The sequence below is a fragment of the Bactrocera latifrons genome, unplaced genomic scaffold (assembly GCF_001853355.1).
Source record: "Bactrocera latifrons isolate USDA-ARS-PBARC rearing strain unplaced genomic scaffold, ASM185335v1 scaffold_115, whole genome shotgun sequence".
NCBI classification, from domain to species: Eukaryota; Metazoa; Arthropoda; class Insecta; order Diptera; family Tephritidae; genus Bactrocera; species Bactrocera latifrons.
The window spans coordinates 72448-88407 of NW_017534575.1; the positions used below are offsets into that span (position 1 = coordinate 72448).

Below are 15960 nucleotides of genomic sequence, written 5' to 3' on the forward strand. Positions count from 1 at the left end.
GTTAGAAGGAAGAGTGATAATTTAATGGCAAAACAAATTTGAATTAAACCACTAAAGATGGAACTATTCACTGGAAAAGCTTAATCCACTTGTTAAAATCAGTTTGAGAGGATATACATATACACTTGTGATTAAAAAAAAAAGGTTTATGCATATACATACATATATAAATGGTATGTACATTTGTATACTATTAAAAAACCTTGAAGTCGGAGATACAAGGGGATTTGTAAGAATTATAGAATTAACTCCATAAACCGAAAATGTCATAACTAAGCTGCAAATTAAGTTATAGATCTCAATTTTGACACAACGAACCACAAAAATTACACAGTACAAATTATTTTAACCCCTCTTTCGATGGTATGAAAATAGATGACATCGGATGATAACTTTGCTACTTAACGGTTTTCCTAAAAACTACTAAAAGTAAGATAAATCAATAACTAAATATTTATATAACGGCCAATATGTGAGTTATCTCAGTGAAAATTAGAGAACGTCTTAACAATATACACCGTTATGATGCTTGTGTCTAAAATTGATTAAATTAGAGATGGCACGGATGCATCTTAATGAAACCCAGAGAGCATTTAATAGAGTTAATAGTATATGGTAATTGCTAAAATCAAAAATTTATTAAATCGATTAAGGACTATTTAGAATAATTTCCGCTTTGATTGTTTTGTTTTTCCAATATTACCAACATTTTGACAGCTGTGATTCTTGCGAGTTGCAGTAGCATAAAATGTTCGGTTACACCCGAACTTAGTTTTTCCTTACTTGACAAAAATAATTTTGACTTCCTGAAATAAATTTTCTCACACGAAAAACTGCTTTTTTGGGAAGAAGCTCTTTGCCAATGAGCAGATCTTCGATTATTATCTGTATATGGTAATTAACGAGAAAAATCTTTCTTTCTTCGGATACTCATTTCAAAAATCAAAACAATCAAAAGAATATTATTATGATACTACAGTAATTGCTTTGGAGCCAACTCGGTAAGAGTGTATTGTACAGACTTCATAGGTATATTATATTATATAATATGTATGTACATATGTAAGTACATACATACATATGTATGTATAACAATTTATGCGGAAACATTTGTTTTATCTGCTTGCCAAATCAAGAGTTAAATTAGAGTATTTTTTGTATTTTGTGCAAATTTTAGTTGTTGTATGATATTTACACACCGTACGAATATATGTATGTATATGCAGACAATTGCATACAATTATATGTGCAGCGAAGGCCTTTATGCGTAAATTTACGGAAGAATAAAAATGCTCGATTTACAAGCGAGAATTATTCAACAATTTCAAAACAAAAACCACTGCGACTTCAAACCATACACAGTAACCAAAGAAAAAACCCATCACAAGCACGTCTGCTTAGGGAAAATGATATTGGAGAATGAAAGTCAAACGTCAGAACTAAGTAAAGATGGGAAAAAAGTCGCTTTTGCTCCGTTGTGAGTTTTATGCTTTGAGATGCAAATCAATTCAGATATTTAAGGCAATACTTGTTAGCGATTTGATTCAGTTGGAAATATGAAATTGGACTGAGCTAAAATCAGTTGTTTTTTGTTTTTTTTTTTTTTGCTGTCGATTTTCTTGCTGCGGCACAAGAGAAAGCTAATATGAAGGCCGTGCGTGGTGAATGCGCGTGGCGGTTCTACATCGTTTTGGTATTTTTGCTGGTGCGGCATGTAAGTGTGTAACTGAAGAAAAGAAATGGTGTATATTCAGTTTATAAAAATAATTATGTAATTGAGTTAAAGCTTACCAATCATAAATTTCCCCTCTTCAGTCCAGCGCTTTGAATGTCAGCACCATTGAAACATATACACCAGTCAAAAGTAGTGATGATAAATATGACTTCGTTGATGTGGCGCAACAGCATGGTGAACCCAGCGAAAGTGAAACGGGACAGACATCACGATTTTTCACTTCCGCTGATGTGGATGAAGCGTTTTGGCTGGAACATTTAGGTGAAGACTTCAAGAATGCCATACACCTACAGGTGGGCGGTGAAGAACGTTGTAATGGCGTCTTCAATATGAGCGAAAATGGCGCCGCTTACAAAGTTCAAGATGAGTCCATAAACAAACCAGTGTTACAAAATGAGGTTAAGGCACCCAAAACCGATGATAAGACAACCGGGGAAAAAAGTAAAAAGAAAGCAAAAGCTGATGCCACCAAGAAAGTACGAAAAATACGTCGAAAGCAAAAGCCCGAGCCGAAAACAGATAACGTTGCAACTACTGTCGAACCAACAACAAACGATACAAATACGAAAAAAGAGCAATCGGATATAACAACGAAGGAACAATATGGTGGTACTGGTCAATGCTACAATGATGTGGTCGACAAAAACAATTACAAAGAAGATTTGAAAAAATATAAAAAATTTCAACATATTAACATAAAATATGCACCAGAATATACACAAACAACGGCCAAGAAGAAGATCCAATATAAAAATGATACATCAATACTGGATCAGACCCTTGAAGCAATGCCAGTTGTCGTTAATTTGCCCGAGTCGAATAAAATGATCGAATTGGAAACAAATGATGCACCAGTTGTGGTCAAAATGCCACCCGTGATATATCATCGTGAACCGATAAACGTTACAGATTCAGAAAACTATACAGACAACAGACAAACACAGAGCACACAATCCCAAGCGGAACAGACACTAGTAGGAGAGCAGACACAAAGCGTAAATACACAATACACACAACATCCTTACTCTGCAATGACATATGAACAACAACAACACTATCAACAATTCGAACAGTACTCACCAAACACTAATTACGCACAAACACAACAACACACACAATATCCATTGCAAATACAAGACTCACACTATCCCACACAATACCAACAGACAACACAATATGACCAACAACCACAACAACAACACTCATCTTCAATATCATACCCAGCTCCGAATTATTACAATCAGGGTGTTTATCCACCCGATATGGGCTCAATACCTACGCAAGAACCCAACGGGCCCTTTGCGGCCAACAACATAATGAAATCCCGTTACATGTATAATAAGCGCTCAGTTCCTTCTTATGATGAATACAGTATGCAACAGACACAACCGGTATCCACTCATCAAGAGTATAGAAGTAGGAGCGATAGCCGTTCGAATGGAGAGCTCTACCAAGCGGGCTTGTAGTGGCGATAGCCTTAAATATTAAGTTATTTATCTAAATAAGTTCTTAAGTATGTAAGACTGAGATAATAAGCTAATAAATGAAAAGATTTAAAGTGTGGTGTTACAAATCAATGTTTGTAGGTTAAAATCAGAAAATTATTTGAATTTGTCTAACAAAGTGTTCTCAAATTTACATGTGCTGAATCGAGAGAGAAGGGTTCTAACACTTCTAATATCAAAATCTTTGAGTCTTAAACGTTTATGCTGATACTTTTACATATTACATACGTATTAGTTTTCAATAAAGGTAGGTAATTTTTGCATAATTTAAGCTATTTACACTTTGCTTGCTGAGGTACCATTTGTATTGGGAAAAGTTTCTTGAGAGATGGTCGGAAACTTTAAACTAACTCAGTTATAGAGTTGATTTTATTTATTTTGTCATTTCTACCTACAGAAATAAGGGTTCATGGTATTTGTGTGTATATTGATAAAATTGAGATACTTGTAATGTAAAATTTCGTATTGTCGAACAGCAGCTATGCGATTAAAATCTGTGTGAAACTCGGTAAAACAGCGGCAGAGACGTTTGATATTATATGATCAAGCAGGCTTATCCGGATGTTGCTTTAGCAAGAAGTGGTGTGTTTCGGTGGCACCTTTTTGGAGAGTCTCGCCCAAAAAAGGGAAGAATGACCAAATCCAAATTGAAAATGATTCTCATTGTCTTTTTTGACATCAAATGCATCGTCCACCATGAATTGGTTCCTCCTAGACAAACTGTCAATACCAAGTTTTACGTGGAAGTTCTCAAGAGAATCAAACGAAGGGCCAATCGGGTCCGACAAGACATGGGAGCCGATTGGAAGTTTCACCACGACAACGCCCCGGCTCACACCGCCCTACAGCCCAGATGTGGCACCCGGATTTTTGTTTTTTTTTTTTTGTTTCCTTGCCCAAAAACGCCGATTAAAGGCAAGCATTTTGAGACGACAGAGATGTATGTACTTCGACTCTGAAGGGTATTCCAGAGAATGTCTTCCGTTACGCCTTCATTGCTTGAAAATCATCGACTGACGTTTTCATTTCGTAAGAAAACGAGACATTAGTCGTTTTGTTAGCAATATTTTACTTTGAAGAGTATGATTTCTTCTTTAGTATCCCAAAAAAATTATTAATGAGAATTTGTATCTTAAAAAGATACATTCATGAATGGTTTCGCTTATTTTAGGAGTTTGAAAAAAAAAACATGGTATTCGATCGCTAAATATTGTTAAGAACTCAGCATGAATGCCACCATAGACTTCAATTGATATGATGATAATGAAAAGCTTCAAAAAATTTAACTGAAACTTGAAAATGTAGTAAGTTAAATGATTCCTAAAAGTTCATTGTCCACAATTTTGTACAAAGTACTACCTCCGTACATATGTAGTAGCTTACATTTTAAAGCAATTAAATCAAGTACCTTAAACCAGAACTCCCTTCGCGTATTATTGGCGGAAGCCTCAACCATAGACGGAGCAGTCAAAGCTATCATGTAATATTGACAAAATCGCCACTTTCTGTCGGTTGTGATTACTATCTATTGGGCAACAATTTAACAGCAACCGACATCGACTTATCGCGTGCCACATAACTAATCTCCAATAAACTCTAAGCTCATTTCGATTGCGTTATTGGCATTTCACGTCTAAATCACGTACGGCAAACCGAGTGAACTTCTCATATATAAAAGCTCAATAACATCTCCGGTACAAGTAGTATTACGACACACCACAGTGAACAGTCCATCGGAATACACAGATCAAAGAGATCATCAAACAATGAACTGTTTCCTATTCACACTTTTCTTCGTTGCCGCACCGGTACGTAAACAAAAATTACACATACGCACCACACATTTAGAAAGAACATGAAAATTTTGGACGAAGAAACGAAACGTATTGGTGTAATTTCATGTTAATAATTTTCTTTTTTATCTTTCTTCATAAAGCTTGCAACGGCCTCTTATGGTTCGACTTCGGGTGGCGGTAGTGGTGCTTCCTACCTATCATCGGCCTCATCGAATGGTCTCGATGAATTAGTACAGGCTGCTGCCGGTGGTGCTCAACAGGCTGGCGGTTCCATTACTCCTGCCAATGCTGAAATTCCAGTCTCACCCGCTGAAGTGGCTCGTCTCAGCCAAGTCCAAGCTCAATTGCAAGCGCTCAACTCCAACCCAGTCTATCGTAATTTGAAGAACTCTGACGCCATTGCCGAATCTTTGGCTGAATCTAACTTGGCTTCGAACATTCGTCAGGGCAATATCAATATTGTTGCACCCAATGTAGTTGATCAGGGCGTTTACCGTTCTCTGTTAGTGCCATCTGGCCAAAACAATCATCAAGTGATCGCCACCCAACCCTTGCCACCAATCATTGTCAATCAGCCAGCTTTGCCACCAACTCAAATTGGCGGCGGACCAGCTGCTGTTGTTAAAGCTGCCCCAGTCATCTACAAGATTAAACCATCGGTGATCTATCAACAAGAAGTGATCAACAAGGTGCCAACTCCACTCAGCTTGAATCCAGTCTACGTAAAAGTATACAAACCAGGCAAAAAGGTTGATGCTCCCCTTGTCCCCGGTGTACAAAAGAGCTATCAGGCTTCATCATATGGTGGTTCATCATACTCAGCTCCAGCACAATCTTATGAGGCAGCGCCCGCATCATCATACAATGAAGCTCCTGCTTCGTCATACAGCGCCGCAGCTGCTGCTCCGTCTTATAGCGCTGCTCCTGCTCAATCTTATGGTGCTGCTCCCGCTTCCTCATACGGCGGTGAAGCATCTTATGGTGCTGCCCCAAGTAGCAACAGCGGCTACGGCAGTGCTGCACAATCATCGGGCTATTAAATAATGCCTAGCTTAGTATTTTTTCAGTTATAATTTTTTTTTTTACATGTTTTATACATATGAACTTATGTCCTGTTCGACAATGAAAAAATAAAAAAAGCCATTTTCTCACGAGAGCCATTGTTTTTTTTTTAGGTTAATACTTATCATTTGAACAAAATGTACTTGGGTTAAGAAACATTTAGCCAGAAATTGTATATGGAATCCGAATTTGAGTTTATTTGCGAAGGAGTAATATTTGTGAACTTTACAATTACCGTCTTGGAATTTACTAGAGACTTTTCTATTATACATTTTTGTATTGAAATAATTTTTCTTTTAAAATTACATTTGTACATATGTATGTGTCAGACAGATTTCGTTCATTATTTAAAGAGCTCAAGCGCATGATAAGAATTACCATATCACATGGACAACAGATATTAAAGAGGTCATCTATTCATCATAGGACCAATGTTGTGGAATTATCATAAATTATCACGAGTTATCAAAAGTTCAACGAATTAACAAATTGAATGATAGGCTGGCCTTTGAATAATGTATTACTAAGCAATTGGTTTTAAAAAAATAAACCTAGTTGTTTCATATTCCAGTTTAAAATAATAAAATATATTTTATATTGTCTAACTTTTAATCAGCTGTTGTTCTGTCAATTTCCCATTGCTCTTTAGTACACGCATATCCCATAACAAACTCACCTAACAACAAACGGATGTTGGTAAAACGAACAACGAACAACGAACTTATTAGTGACTTTGTTTTGTTAGAAAATATTTTTGAAAACAACAGCATTAGAAAATAATACTTGTAATGTAATGAAAATATTTTTGTGTTTAATTTATAAATTAATATTGAGAGTTGTTGTGAAATCTGATAGTTGGAATAAGAATTTCATCTGATAATTAGTTTTAGCGGTTATAATGAATTGTGAAATTTTTGGTTTGATGTTTTAATTAAAATTTAAACACTTTTATCGGTTTTGTTGTCAGAAACTAACGAGAGACTCATTAGCGATATATAGGAAATACATATAACGTCTTATTTATTTCTAAAAATGTTTCAAGAATCGATTTTTTTTATTTTTATTATTTTAATCAGAAGGCATGTGCTTTAAGAAATTTAATTGAAAATTTCAAAAGCCAATCTTAGAAATTGGGGCGGGCATGCCACTTGAAAGGGGTTGGCGCCAAGGCAGCCAAACTTAAACCGCAATTTTTAAATACGGATTTTTCGAAACTAAGCTGTCCTAATTACCATAAGACATTACGGAAAAAGTAGCAAGCCTTCATATCCAGCTTTGCTTTAATTTTAAAGAGCAGAAAAACCTACTTGGAATATACTTCTTCTTCTTTATTGGTGTAAGCACCGCTTATGCGATTAAGGCCGAGTTTGTAAACGGCGCGCCAGCCGTTTTTCCCATCCAAGACAGTTCTCTTATTTTCATTGGGTGTTTTTTATGTGGCGGGTCACAAACATAGCGAACACACCCTGGAGAGGGAATAGACTATGGACATGAAATTAATTTTAAATCATTTTAAACACGAATATAAAATTTTGCCAAAAATGCTTTTGAAGCCTCATTTCCATTTTTTATGTTCGAATTTTCTAAATCTAGGAGAAAACTCTCTCAGCAAGCAAACGGCCAGAATCAACAGATCAACAGAAAGAGCTTCGTTTTCCATCAGGGCAAGGCTAGACCACACACATATTTGGATACTCGACAAAAACTGGAGAGCTCGGCTGGGAAGTTTTGATGCATCCTCCATATAGCCCTTACCTTGCACCATCGGCCTACCATTTGTTTCGGTCAATGCAGAACTCCCTTAATGGAAAAAAGTTGCCTTCGAGAGAAGGAAGAAAGTGGTTGGCCAAAATGGTACATATTTGGTTCATTAAAGTTCATTATATATATAAAAAAATAAGTTGAAGTTTGATTAGAATACGAAAAGACTTTTCGTACCCAATATTTTAGGGAGAGGATGAAACGTATTAAGTCAGTTTATTATTTCTCTAAAATACCGTAAAATTTTTCATTTTGCTTTTTCACTACTTTCTTTCAAGGAATATTTTTTTTTTTCATTTTGTGTTCAAAATTTATAAAGTTCCGAATATTTTTGTTTGTTAATGTTGTTCAATTAGCGACTCAGTTGATTGGAATATTGCATGCGAAAATCCAATCTGATTCGCTTTGAAATATAAAAATTGGTTTACAGTTCTGAAAACTATTCCAAACTGACTTGACTAGTTAAATATTATTGATAAAAATTTTTTATTGTTCAAAATCTCAAATCAACAATGCATCGATTCAGTTATGAGACACAACCTGGTTTGAAGTTCTGTTAAAAATTTTATTTTTTGAATTATTCGAAAATTTCACTCGAAGATCGTCAGTTTTGCTTAACCTCACTACAAAATTTGTACTTCCTGATCAACACAGGCAATATACAATCTACACAAGAGTCTCTCTGCAAACTTACATGAAGAATGGTCTGTTCTACAGGCGTTTCCAAAAAAAACAAATATTTTAATGACTGCAACAAATCAAATGCGGATTCTCAAAAATATTAAACGAATCATTTATTTAAAAATCTAATACCCTTATAACCATAATACTAATCTACCTCCGTATTTAACAGACATAAACGCCTCTTTTAATGCATCATACACATATGTACATAAATCGTGATCAAAAAGAAAACATTTTGGTCTGTAATGATTTTTTCCCGATGGCTATAGCAAAAAATTTATAATCTGCTGGGTTGAGTAACCAAGGGAATCATAGCTATTTCAGAAATTTGATCGATCTTTCCATCTCAACTTTTTGTTGTGCTACAAATGGAGCTTTCACATGTTTTAACACAACTCGGTAAATAGGAATTAAGAAATATTATAAGTTTTTCCATAACTACCGCACATATTTACAAAAAAAAACATTTTCTTAAATTTTATAATTTGCAATCACACATCCATGAATGAATATATTTGTATATCCTGCGAAATTGTTATGATAAGAGTTACACGGAAATGACTAATTAACCCCATGATCTCATCTGCAGTAACATGAGAGCATGGCTCGTGAGAGTAATTGACTATAATGAGTCAGTTCAGACAGCTAACGCAATAAGATATCAACACCGGATTGATATTATTGCGATAAACATGTCGAAAAAATATCAGCAACAGAAAATCGCAACAAAAATTTGATGAAAGACAAAATAGCGTCGGGTGGCGCGCTATGAACTGCCGCAGAAATGTCACGTAATTGAAAGTGCAATATGGCGTAATGCCATCGAAGCATATTTAAACAAATCTTCTCAACCCATTGACCACAGTCAGCTAACGGTGCTCTTGCCTTGAGAACACAATAACATAACAACAGAACAAGTTCCGCAGACCAAAGCAGCAGCATCACCCCAGTACACTAAAAGCGACACAATGAACCGCTTTCAACACCTGCTTTATGTGTGCGGCATCGCAATGATTGTACGTAGTGATTTTTTACTAACCGTTATCTACGATATTTGTTTGATGCATTTGGCTAACTCTTTGTTTCACTCATTTTCTTTATAAACAGGCGTGCAGCACGACAGCTTATGCTTCGTATGGTTCACAAGGATCGGCTGGCGGTTATGGTAGCGGCGGTGCTATCGGTGGAGGCGCTGGTGGAATCGGTGGAGGCGCTGCCGGTGTCAGTGGTGATGCACTGAGTGGCATAATTCAGGGCATTGGCTCGGGTTCAATCCAAGGTGATGGCAACGGTGTACCCAGCCCATGCGGTAAAATCTTGCCCGCCCAAAGCATTCCCTACTCGTTAGGTCAACGCGCCAATACGGTCAGCTCTTCGATCACCTACCCACAAAACAAGGGTGAAATCCTTATCCATCGTCCAGCTGCAATCATTGTCAAACGCCCACCCACCAAGGTGTTGGTCAATCATCCTCCACTAGTTGTGAAACCCGCACCAGTTGTATTGCACAAACCCCCAGCAGTCGTATTGCGCAAAGTCTATGTTAAGCATCACCCACGTCCCGTTAAGGTCGAGCCTGTGTACGTTAACGTTGTCAAGCCACCAGCAGAGAAATACTTTGTTAATGAGAAGCAACAAGCCGCTTACAGCAGCGGTGGTTATGGTGCTAGTTCCGGTGCTGGAGCTGGTGCAGGAGCTGGTGGTAATGCTGGCGCCTCTAATGCTGAGGCCGCTGGTTACCAACTGTTACAAGGTAGCCAAGGATTAGCCGCTTTGGCCAATATCGCCAATGGCGGACAAGGCGCCTATGATGGTGGTAATGCCGGACAAGATGCTTATGGCGCTAGTGCCGCCCCACAAGGTGGATACAATGCCGGTAGCTCAGCACAAGGCGGCTATGCTGCAGCAGCTCCTCAATACTAAAATTCCAGTTCATAGAGAATTTATTGAGGTTATTACCTAAACTTTAGGATAAGGAGTTAATGCAGAAAGAAGAGAAAAATCTGTCTTCAGATGGAAAGGTTAATTGAACCTGAATATTTTTTTATACTGTGCCAAAGGGAGAAAATAAAACTTTTTTATGATAATTTACATATCTTTGGGATTTAATTGGTTAAATTAGTTAGGTAGAATTCAATAACAGCACTCAAAAGATTCATTTCGATTCTGGTGTAAAATATAATAAATAAAATTGAGTAACTTCAAAAATGCTGGGAGCACTTTAGGGTCGAAGATGTCGAGAGCTCTTTGCACTCAATGTACTCCAAGTGAAAATATTTTTTTGTTTCAGCCAATAGAAACTGATTGGTATGGAGGAGTGTCCAGTCAACTTGAGATATACGCGAACAATTACTGTAAAGGTCTTTGTACATCGAAAAAGGTTAGATTTATTAAACAGTTAGTTTATCGTTTCTCTACGAAGTTTGCAACATATGTACATATGTACATATGTATATAGATATTGTCAACGTTAGCATCATCACTGCCCAATCAAGCAAAATTGCACGCAATAAGTAGCATTCACGTACTTCCTAAGACTAAACAAGTAAGTTATGGAAAAAAGTAAGGATGGTGGTGGATTCAGCCGCAAACTAACACCACTAATCTGTAGGGCAACTAGAGTATAGTTGCGGATGTACTGTATACTATATTAGTATTTTATAATGAAAAAGTAGATACCATTCCTATTCTTACATTTTGGGACGAAATTTGAATTGACAATGGTGGACTAAACGATTTCATGAAGAATTTAAAAAGCAATGATTTCTTAGAGATTTATTTTAGCTATTAATTGGAGTTGCCTGAATTTGACATTTATGTATATTATTAAAAGCTACGGTAGTACTACATACTGTAATACACCACTTGGCTCCTGAAATGTCTCAGATTATGTTTTTTCGTGTAAAATAACAGACTGCCACACAGACATGATCTTGGCTCTTCATTCTTAAAATTTTAACAAATAAATTTTTAAGCGCAGAAAACAACCGTTAGGTGAAAAAACTATCATTGTAGCAGGTTTCGGTGGTACAAAACGCTAGCAATACCTCTCATTAAAAAAACCCTCACAAAACTGGGTCAAATTCGTTCATCAAATAAAAGTAAAAATGCATTTCATATAAAATATTATAAAAATGCGTGCATAAAAATTTGCAAAATGCATTCAGAAAAATTGTAGAACTCTAAACGAGCGCGAATATTCTCTAGAATATTAAATAATTTCTTATATCATTAAATTCTGTGGAAGCTAAAATAACTTAGCATTCTTATTTACGAATATAAGGTTGGCGTATGTGAAAAGTGTTACAAGTTCAAAGTCACTTCGAAGTTTAACAAAACAAAATACAGCAAAGAAAGAAACTAGCAAAAGACAATCAGTTACCAAGCAAAGCACAAAGAGTGCCACACTTAAGTTTCAGTCATTTTAGGGCAAAATAAGCGTGTTGCTCTGCCGGAAGCTATGAAGCATATTGCAGTTGTTGCAATTTTCGGTTTAATTGCGCTAAATACAATTCTCAAGGTTCGTCTTTTGCTTAATTTTGTTAAATATTAAAGGGGGATTCAATAGGGGCAAGACGAGTTAAAAATTGTGAAAATTCAAAATTTGTGATTATTATTCTACAAGTGTGTCGTGTTGTTTAATTATTAAAATAATTGTATCGGCTGTCGTGATTTGAAATGTCGGATTCTAATATTGTTTTCAATGAATTGATTTCAACGAATAGAGGGTTAGAAATTATAAGTTTAATAAAACATTTTGGCAACAATATCTACACCTTTACCACTTTTAATACTTTATCTTTATTGTCCCACATACTGCTAGCCTCTGTTTAGGCAATGTATGCCTTATTAAATTTCTTAAGTTTTTTATATTTATGCATTAAAAGTAATAAATCTATAAATCAGAGGTGTTGTGGAATAAAAGAGAGAATTGCAAACCAATTCTGATTTTTAATGGTGTCACAAATCTGTTTGGTTTTTCGTCTTTTCGAACATACGCAAAACCAATATTCGAATCAGCTATTTACTAATGTCAGAAAACTTGCAAATAATAAAAATTTTGAAGCAAATCCTATTAAAGTTTGTAATGAGTTACGAATTAAAGAAAGATTTTAAGAGGTAACATTAATCGAATGAATAATGACGCATTCGGATGTTAAATTACGTTTTTTAAATCAAATATCTTTAAATATCCGGATTTTTTTAAGACTTTTCTTGATTTATACTTATGTTTTCCCCTACTGAAATAAAGATAAATTATTTCAAAATAATAAAACGGCTTGATTTCTAACTTACATTTCAAATCTGTGAGCGACTATCTTCCTGCTTTGTTTCTGATAGGGACACCCAAAACCGATACAAATTCTGTTTCGAATATCAAACCAATAATATCTGAATTCATGACACTTACTACTTTTTTGTATCGGATTCAATTCTCCGACAACTGTTAGACTCCACAACAACAAAACAACAAGCAAAAAAATAAAAAATATCGTCCGCAGTTAATATTTTTGTCCTGCATTATACACAAAGTTCTATGCTTTCTTTACAACAACTTGACCTTGATCGTTCAGTTTGTATGGCAGCTACATATATATTTTTATTTCTTTTTTGACATATTGTTTGAGAAAAAATGGAAGCATATAAGGCTCCTTATGCATTAAATTAATTTCAGGGAAAAAAGTGGTATCCCAAGACCTTATTTAAAGTATACTCTGAGAGAAAACTTGTGAAAGAGCTTCTGTTGTCATTATACTTGTAGCATAAAAATATACTACATTTCTGACAAAAAGTGTAGGAACGCAATAAATAATCGTTTTGACAAAGTTGTCAATTCTTTACCCAATTCCATTTAGAAGAATCCAGGAATCCAATCCAATACAGAACAGAATTAATTGTTAAATTTTTGTTTCGTTCTTTTACTTCTAGTAGAAGTAATTTTGCCGGCCATGAAGTTATACGTTAGATTTCCTTTTATATTTCGGGATTTGGCAACACTAGTGTTTCTATCTGTATGCTCGCAATTTCATAGTAAAGTTTGTAGCTTTTGATGGTACACATACTCAGAACGTTTTGCCATAAGAAAACATTATATGTGACCTGGTCTACGAAAAGGGAGCTAACGTGCGAAAACTAGTTTTCTGGGAAGCAGTTGTTAAAAATCTCATCTTCCATCCGAATCAACTAAAAAGTGAAAATTGATTTTTTGGATTTTTTGACACCTAAGCCCCCTTTCCGTAAACCAGGTCACATATGTGTTGTTTAAAGTAATTTAAAAAGTTTTTCTCGAACAAGAATGGAATTAAATTGCGAACATTTTCGATTTTTTACGATGAAGCTCTATCAAGGACCAGTGTTTATCTAAGGTATGGTGAATTCAATCGTTGATAAATCTAAGCAAAATTTCGGGAAGGTCGTCCAAACAGTTGTTGTTCCGATTATATGCGCCCCTTGATGTTGCAAGATCGTCATCTGGCCTATCGTCTAATTGAGGCAGTTATGGGCATTAGTGGGCCTAGCATTCATTCAATATTGCATGAACTGTCATGGGAACGGCAAAAAAACGGCTAGTGTTCATTGGTCGAGATAAATGTTAACAAAACATGATAACGGTGTTTCGAAACACGTCTATGACATCGTATCAGGTGATCTAAACATGGATTTACCCGTATGACCTCAAAAGAAAACACAGAACAGCAAATTCCTAGTGGTAGACCATTTGTTTGTCAGCTGCCTTTCAAGAAATCAGTAGAACCAGCTATCTCTCACACTTGATAATATTACCCCAAAAATGCTAATTAATTGAATTACCAAATATTGCTGTAAAGGTGTTCTCTTTGTTCTTCAATGCAATTCTGAGTTTCAGATACTATCCAATTTCTTGGAAAAGGTCGCAGATTATCTTGATAGATAAACCTGGGACTTAACACAGCCGTCTTCATACAGACCAAACTTTATCTACCGCCTTTCTAAAATATTTGAAAAAGTGCTACTATCAAAAAGATGTATCTTTTGCTCCACGAAAATAATATAATCCCAACGCACAAGTTCGTGTACCTTTTTGTCATAATTTATCCCCGTCAACCATGTACATATATAATATTTGGCACATCCGAACCGATTTACGTACGTATATATTTTATGAATATTATTTAAATGGTATTTGATATATTTAATAAAATAAAGATATAATAGATTTACCTTAAAAGTAAACGCGGCAATCTCATTTTCCTCCGTTTTTCATAATATTTTTAATTCATTTGTATCTCTCGACATTACTGCATACTTTGAAGTTACTTTGGCAATTTCACTTTACTTGATATATTCAACTATAGCGAATATCTAAAATTGTAGTTAATATCGTATAAGAGCGAAAAATATATCCGAAAAAAACTTGATTTTATTATAGTTGAAAAAATAAATATCTGAAAGAAAGGTTAAAGATTATAATATCATCAAATCAAAGATCAAAGAAAACCAAAACAGAAGAAAGGAAAAAAGAAAAAGCAGAAAGAGAATAAATAAACAACTTGAAATATTCAAAATACTACTTTAACTACTTTACGACTTAAAATTAATTCTATTGGTTTTTCATTCGTCGACAAACATTGGCAAAACATAAATGTAATCACACAATAGACACTCAAAAACGGCTAAAAACTTTCATCTTAAATTTAAGACAATAATAAAATATACAAAATAATATTGCATTTTTTTGTCGATATACATAATAACATATACCACGAAATATTTACATTTTGTAAACGAAATTACTTAGTGAACGACTCAAAATATTAATAAAAAGAATTTTTTTTCTTCGCAGCCGACAGCCGCTGAAACAAGATCTCCACAAGTGATAGACTTGGAAGATAAGCATCAATACACATGGCCAATGAGACGCGCTAAACGCGAGCACATGGGAAAGGCGCAGAGCTTTATTGATCTAATACTAAAAATTATGAATTCGCTACAATTTGGTAAGCCAAAGCAGATTGAGAGTACAACATAAATGCTGTTAAAAAAAGGTAGATAATAATAAAAATCCAGATTTTTCTTACGTGCTAAAACGTTTTTTTTTTATTTTTTATTTTATGTTTTTTTTTTTTTTAGTTTTTTATAGGGTTATTTGTATTACAAAATATTAAAAGGTATCAATAAAACTATAACTAACATAATTTTTTAGAGTGTTTGAGTATTTTTAAGTACTCTATAATATTAAGGTTAATAAAAGGTAAGAACATGGTAAAAAAAATTTGCCGTTATATAAATTATGACGTTGAAAATTGCCAAAACCGCGTAAACAGTATAAAAAGGGTGAGAACATGGTGGAAAAATGTATACCCTACCCTTGACGACTATGGTAGTAATATATACAGTTGGATAAGTATATTATAAAATGAAATGTTTATATATAATT

At 34.9% G+C, this 15960-nt stretch overlaps 3 protein-coding genes across 3 annotated transcripts; all 3 read left to right on the top strand.

Moving 5' to 3' along the window:
* Positions 1-1619: 1619 nt before the first annotated feature.
* Positions 1620-3201, top strand: LOC108976252 (RNA polymerase II degradation factor 1). Its single transcript, XM_018945211.1, has 2 exons — positions 1620-1720; positions 1816-3201. Exons 1-2 carry the CDS (start codon positions 1646-1648, stop codon positions 3199-3201), a joined length of 1461 nt encoding a protein of 486 aa, XP_018800756.1. The 5' UTR covers positions 1620-1645.
* Positions 3202-4969: 1768 nt separating this feature from the next.
* On the top strand, positions 4970-6076 carry LOC108976257 (chorion protein S36). The gene is made up of 2 exons (XM_018945226.1): positions 4970-5048; positions 5177-6076. The coding sequence occupies exons 1-2, from the start codon at positions 5007-5009 to the stop codon at positions 6074-6076; spliced, it is 942 nt and encodes a 313-aa protein (XP_018800771.1). The 5' UTR covers positions 4970-5006.
* Positions 6077-9430: 3354 nt separating this feature from the next.
* LOC108976264 (chorion protein S38) lies at positions 9431-10534 on the top strand. Its single transcript, XM_018945239.1, has 2 exons — positions 9431-9559; positions 9651-10534. The coding sequence occupies exons 1-2, from the start codon at positions 9512-9514 to the stop codon at positions 10464-10466; spliced, it is 864 nt and encodes a 287-aa protein (XP_018800784.1). The 5' UTR covers positions 9431-9511; the 3' UTR covers positions 10467-10534.
* Positions 10535-15960: the final 5426 nt, after the last annotated feature.

Coding starts and splice junctions, on each gene's coding strand:
- LOC108976264 (XM_018945239.1), top strand. CDS start 9,512: ATGAACCGCTTTCAACACCTGCTTTATGTGTGCGGCATCGCAATGATT. Junction 9,560..9,650: donor TGTGCGGCATCGCAATGATT/GTACGTAGTGAT, acceptor CTTTATAAACAG/GCGTGCAGCACGACAGCTTA.
- LOC108976257 (XM_018945226.1), top strand. CDS start 5,007: ATGAACTGTTTCCTATTCACACTTTTCTTCGTTGCCGCACCG. Junction 5,049..5,176: donor TTTTCTTCGTTGCCGCACCG/GTACGTAAACAA, acceptor TTCTTCATAAAG/CTTGCAACGGCCTCTTATGG.
- LOC108976252 (XM_018945211.1), top strand. CDS start 1,646: ATGAAGGCCGTGCGTGGTGAATGCGCGTGGCGGTTCTACATCGTTTTG. Junction 1,721..1,815: donor TGCTGGTGCGGCATGTAAGT/GTGTAACTGAAG, acceptor TCCCCTCTTCAG/TCCAGCGCTTTGAATGTCAG.